The sequence below is a fragment of the Schistocerca americana genome, chromosome 3 (genome assembly GCF_021461395.2).
Source record: "Schistocerca americana isolate TAMUIC-IGC-003095 chromosome 3, iqSchAmer2.1, whole genome shotgun sequence".
NCBI lineage: Eukaryota > Metazoa > Arthropoda > Insecta > Orthoptera > Acrididae > Schistocerca > Schistocerca americana.
In genome coordinates, this window is record NC_060121.1 from 962,742,542 (window position 1) to 962,748,737 (window position 6,196).

At 42.8% G+C, this 6,196-nt stretch overlaps 1 protein-coding gene across 1 annotated transcript in view; it reads right to left on the reverse strand.

The window, feature by feature from the left end:
* LOC124605552 (atrophin-1) overlaps positions 1-6,196 on the reverse strand; it is a 174,224-nt gene that overhangs the window by 75,710 nt on the left and 92,318 nt on the right. Inside the window, exon 9 of the mRNA XM_047137310.1 lies at positions 1,267-1,421. Within this exon, the coding sequence (XP_046993266.1) occupies positions 1,267-1,421 (155 nt within the window). The remainder of the gene's footprint in view (positions 1-1,266; positions 1,422-6,196) is intronic.

Here is a 6,196-nt window from a genome sequence, read left to right on the forward strand (position 1 = left end):
AGACCGAGAAACAACAAGGAACTGTGGCAACGATGGAAGAACCGTCTGTGGCTGAGACTCAGTGAACTTACGTTTGTGAGCAGACATAGTGGAAGGTGAGGAAACCATTGCGGAAGAATCCCCCATGATTACCGGCGTCTCCGATGGCGCGCTCCTGCCTTGTGGGGGCCCTCACCGAGGGCATACCCGCCTTAGGTGATTGTTCACACCTCAGGTCACACCTCCCAACAAACGGACGGAGGGACCAATCGGCACTTTCGGAAGGTATCAGCTCGGGTAATCACCCCTCCCTGGGCCTGGCCGTTACCAGGGGGTACGTACGTGTCCTACCTGTCTACCCGGGGCGGGGAATTACGCGTTACCCCGTCACCGGCTACGCATAGAAGTGCGTGGGTCGGCCTTCAGACACGCACAGGGAGGAAAAAAGAGAAAGGGAAAGGAAAGAAGAGGGGGTCTCAAACGCCGCAGCGGAGAAAAGGGCAAGGAGAAGAGGGAAGGAAAAGAGAAGGACAGAGGAAGGACGAGGACTTGCAAGTGTAGAAAGCAAGGAATTTGGAACAGTTTCGAGCGTCCGTCTCCGGACGTAGGCACAAACCATACTCCCAGAGGGGGAGAAAGGGAAGGAAAGAGCCAGAGGTGAGGGGGGGGGGGGGGGCGAAGATGGGGGATGGGGAAGGATGCGGAAAGGGAAGGGAAGGTATGCAGCCCGGAAAGGAAGGAGGGCCACATTAGCTCGGGGTCCCGTGCTCGCTACGCACGTGTCCACTAAAGAGTTGTGGACCCCCTGGGGGGGCTTTCTAACATGTAGTGTCAAAATCTCACGTCATTCAAACAAAATGGATGATTTATGAATGGTTCATATCATTTGTTTCTTTTCTTTTTGCCTCTTCCTCAAACTTCTAATCTGTTAACTGAATCTTATGTACACTGTATTCTCATCATCACGATTCAAAGCAGCTGGTATTTTCAAAGTTGATACTATCATACTAAATAATTCTGTAAAGAAGCACAACTTGAGAGCTTTTGTTGCCAGATATTTATTCTCTACGACATATGTACTGCTTCTTTGTCTCACCTGAAGCCTCACCTTTATTGTTTTTTTCCATATTTGATACCACCTAAAACAGACAACTAACTGCCACAAAACCACATTAAAAGAGGCACATGACAATCTGTGACTACATAATACTGCTTTCTTCATCAGTATTGTGTTCATTAAAAAAATAAAAGAACATTGTCATAATGGAAGCTACACATAACACTCACCGCAAGAGTTGGATACTGGAATTGCTGCGACATGTAGATGGGCTGAGCCGTGCATGGGTAAAAAATAGGATACGTGGCTGGGGGCGAGTGTGCTGCTGCTGCCGCTGCAGCAGCAGCTGCTGCTGCCTGGGGCACATATGCTGCGGCGGCTGTTGCTGGAACACAGACTGCTTTACTTCACTAATGTGTTCTAACACTATGCTATGATTACTTTTTTCTTTAAGTCATAACAAAAGCACTTCTGAGAAACCAACTAGTCATTACATAATATGATCAAAAATAAACCACAGGCTGTGTATATCAGAAATATATTACATTAAAAGTTATGGTGTTAAAATATTTGTATGGTACTGTTAAGTACTGGGTGGGATAAAATAATGGAGGTAGCAAAAGGTAACCACTTCCTACACATTAGAGCTACTGAATGGTTGACAGGCACATAAACAAAACTAAAATTACTACTGGTTTCCAAACAATTTTCTTCTTCTAGAATAACTGACTGTAAAATACACATACAAAATAGTTGACAGGCAAGTACACTAGATTGAAAACGTTAGTGACGTTGCAGGTAATATTCTCCTTCAGAGTAAACCGACTAACAACAACACACATGCTCAAAGCAATTTTGTCCAAATTGAGATCATCAGAACTAGTAGCTAAAATGGGGTGAGGGTTTGTGTCAGGTGGAATGGTGAGAGGAACGAGGTGGTTTTTGGGGGTGGGTAGTGAATGGAGGCTGACACCAAGTGAGCTTTTCAGCCCATTCTTTCACTTCAGGATTTGCCACACCGTTCTTCCCCAACCTGTGCCCAGACTGCACACCACTGCTAGATCCATATCCTGTTCCCTTGCTGCCTACGCATACCTTTTCTCAACCTTCCTTCCCACCATCCTTGCCTTCCTCACCCAACCTCCGTATGTGTCTCACCCACTCAAATTGTCAATTTGACAGAACCCCAGTAATCTGCAGTGTGGAACAACATAGTTGGCCAGCACAACACAGCTGAGAATGGGTATATATTTTTGTTAGCCAACTATGAAGGACGATACTTTCTGAAGGTCAGAAATGGTTTCAGTGTTGTTTATGTGCTGATTGACCCCTAGATACCTGAACTATATGGCGAGTGGTTGAGTTCATTGTTATTTGAAGTTGAAGTATCTTAACCAAGGTAATTACTGCACAACCATTACAAAATCTAAATCATTTTCTTTGTTGGAAAAGAGGTATGCTAATATTTCCCGAAAGTGACTCACAACTAATATCAGTATTAGTTCAAGGTAAAAAGTAGTGTATACAATAATCCACAAATACAACTTTGGTAAAAATCATTAATATATTGAAGCGAATTTTATTATTTACTAGCTATATCTGCCGAACTTCGTTCCACCTCTGAAAATCTTTATAGTACGATTAAATTCTTTTAGAGGAACAAAGGAGAGCATAAGAACTTCTTTGTTCCACTAAATGAATTTGATCGTACGATAAAAATCGATGCGTGTGCGCTCGGCCTAAATGTCAGTTTAGCGAATGACGCGTGCTACCTAGTTAAACTTCTCTGTCTAGTTATGTCGATTCAAACAAGGATATTTGAGTCGTTGCTTTTGGTATGTTTTCTTCAATTACCTATCTATCGAATAGTGAAAGACTATCACCGGTAGACACCTGGCGGGGATAACTGATCACGTGATCAGTTATCGAAAGGGGTTGAACATTATTAAATTACTAAAATCGCTATTAAAAAATAGGGGTTGGTGGCAGAGGGGTCAAAACTTAGAGTTGCGTGTACCTTGTAATACCACATCATAAAAAAATAAAAATTTCTGTCCAAAAAATTAGAAATTTTTTTTTGGAGTGGACCACCCTTACCACTTAGGGGTATGAAAAATATATTACAACCAATTCTCAGACGTATCGAATATACACGTAAAATTTCATCAGAATCGATCGAGCCGTTTCGGATGAGTATGGCAACTAACACTGTTACACAAGAATTTTATATATAAGGATATACAATAACAAAAAATATCTAATATGAATTTAACTACTAAAAAACATTCAGAAGAAAACCAAAACAAAAACAAATGAACTATGTATTCCTCAAGTATATGTGAGCACTAACACTAAGCGTCAAGCACATCATAATATTAAGAAAGGTTGCACAATGTTACCAGCAGCTAACACTGATCTTGCTGTATAATTTTACGAACAAAGTACGGTCTACATCACATACTGTCCAGCATCTTGGGAAAATGGTTTGAGTACCCAATTTGGTATGTCAAGGATACATATATCATGAATTTTAGTTTATCTCTCTTGTTTGGGTTGTGCCCAAAAAGCATTTAGGTATGAACGCAACGACAGGGCCAAAATTTCAGACATTTCTTTCAGATACGGAAAGAGACTTAGTTCATACTGACTCAAGTTATGAGTGTGAATGTTCAGTTTAACAATGAATTAAAATTTTATACATTTATCCTGAATGAAATTCATTGCGAGTCTGCAGCTTTAAGGTGACCTCATTTACTTTTTCAAATATACAAGGTGCGTTCCATAAGTAATGCGACCAAATTCATAAAAAATCATTTATTGAATTTATTCATAAAAATAATCAAAAATTTTTTAAATAGCACCCTCTTACGTTGATACACTTTTGGAGGCGGTGTTTCCATGCCTGGAAGGTATCCTGGAATGCCTTTTTCCAGAACGTCCTTTAGAGTTGATGTAACATGTGCCTGGATGCTTTCAATCATGTCCCAATGTTTTCTTTTCATGACTCCATTTAACCGAGGAAACAAAAAAAAAGTCAGGAGGAGCCAGGTCAGGACTTTAGGGAGGCTGGGGAACCAATGAGGTTCTTGTCCTGGCAAGGAAGTCATTGACAATGAAGGCGCTGTGACTTGGCGCGTTGTCATGATGAACTTTCCAGGTGTCCTTGATGTCGCTTTGGCAGCGCGAGACCCTCCTTTTCAGTCTTTTGAGCACTTCCAAGTAGAAAGCTTAGTTCACTGTAGTCCCAGTAGGTACGAATTCGCGATGGACAATGCCTCTGACGTCAAAGAAGACAATGAGCATGGTTTTGATCCTGGACTTACTCATGCGTGCCTTCTTGGGACGGGGCAACGATGGGGTGTGCCACTCTGAACTCTGCCTTTTTGTCTCAGGGTCGTACTCAAAAAGCCACGACTCATCACCAGTGATAACAGAGTTTCAAAATGAGGATCATTTTCACACATTTCCAACATTTCTTGGCACCGAAGCACTCGCATGTGCTTGTCTCCGTTGGTCAACACTTTTGGGACGAGTTTGGCACACACCTTCCTCATGTTCAAATCATCGGTCACAATGCGGAAAAACAGTTGTTTTTGACATGTTTAGAGTTTGTGCTGTCAACTGAAGGCTCAGCCGTCTGTCAGAGTTCAAACAATCGCGCACACGCGTCACATTTTCATCGAATCGTGCAGGTAATGGCCGTCCACTGCGAGGTTCATCTGATCTCCTCTCAGCCCTCCATGAATGAATTGTGCCATCGGAAAACTTGTGATTTAGACAAGCAATCAGTCCCAAAGGCATGCTGAAGTAATGGAAACTTTTCGGTGGCAGACTTCCCAGGTTTAATCCAAAATTTGATAGTGTACCATTGCTATACAGAATGATCCATTGTGCCATGTTACATAAACTCAAAATGGGGTTGACGGAAATGCATGTCCTGACTCTCCGGCAGCTCCCAGCCGAATGAGACGAAACGCATTTTGAAGCTAACACCCCCCCCCCCCCCCCCCTCCACTTATCCCAGCCAGTTACAACACGCTGTGGTGTACCGTTGCGTCAGAAAAAAATTGGTCGCATTACTTATGGAACGCACTCTGTATCTGCAAGACGGGCAACTTCAAGACAACATGCTCCAATTCAGTTACAAAAGCTTTAGCAAATCGGCCATATAAACTACTGACTTATCAAAAAGTTCACAAATCCTTTCCTTCTGATAGCCATCTCACCTCAATGTGTAGGAAAAAACATACAAATTCATTGCAATTTACTAGACAGAGCTTGCAGTAAAATGACCTTTCAAAGTGTGTTTTATCGTATCACCATAATCACACAGACCACATATTCATGTAACCCAAATTTTATAGCAACAAGGTGCTGCTTATGGATACTGTAGTTGGTACCACAAGGTACAGTACTGTGGATTTTATACAGGCTTTAAATCTGCAATACTGACCAAATCAATCATGTATGTAGTTTAATCTGTTGCTCATGTAAGTAAATTTGCTTACAGATTATTCATTTTCTATATTTTAAAGATCTTTCATTTTCCTTCATAAATAAGTCTCTTGTGTGTCAGCGGTGAAATCTCTGGCAAACAGATTCATTGCCTAACCTCTCCATTTGGGGGGAGAGGGGGAGGGGGAGAGGGAGGGAGAGAGAGAGAGGGAGGGGGGGGGGGGGAGAGAGAGAGAGAGAGAGAGAGAGAGAGAGAGAGAGAGAGAGAGAGAGAGAGAGAGAGAGAGAGAGAGAGAGAGAGAGAGAGAGAGAGAGAGAGAGTTTTTTCCTTTTTTAAGGGGGGGGGGGGGGTGTTAATGCTATTCATCATGATTCCTCTCCTGTACAGGCATCTATCTCCGGACAGCAATTGTGCCTAATAATTAATTATTTGTTGCAAATATTCCACTGTGTCTTTTCCTACACTTTTAATCCTCTCCAGCTCTCCTAAGTACTGTGAAGTTACTCCTTGAGTCAAGGACATATCCTACACACCATGAGCTGCACTTGAAATGTTTTATCCAAACCAGCATTCAGGTGTATAACCTATGGCCAGTGGCATCTGATACAAATAAGGGGAGAGGGGGGGGAGAGGGGGGGGGAGAGGGGGGGGAGATGGGGGGGGGGGGGGGAGATGGGGGGGGAGATGGGGGGGGAGATGGGGGG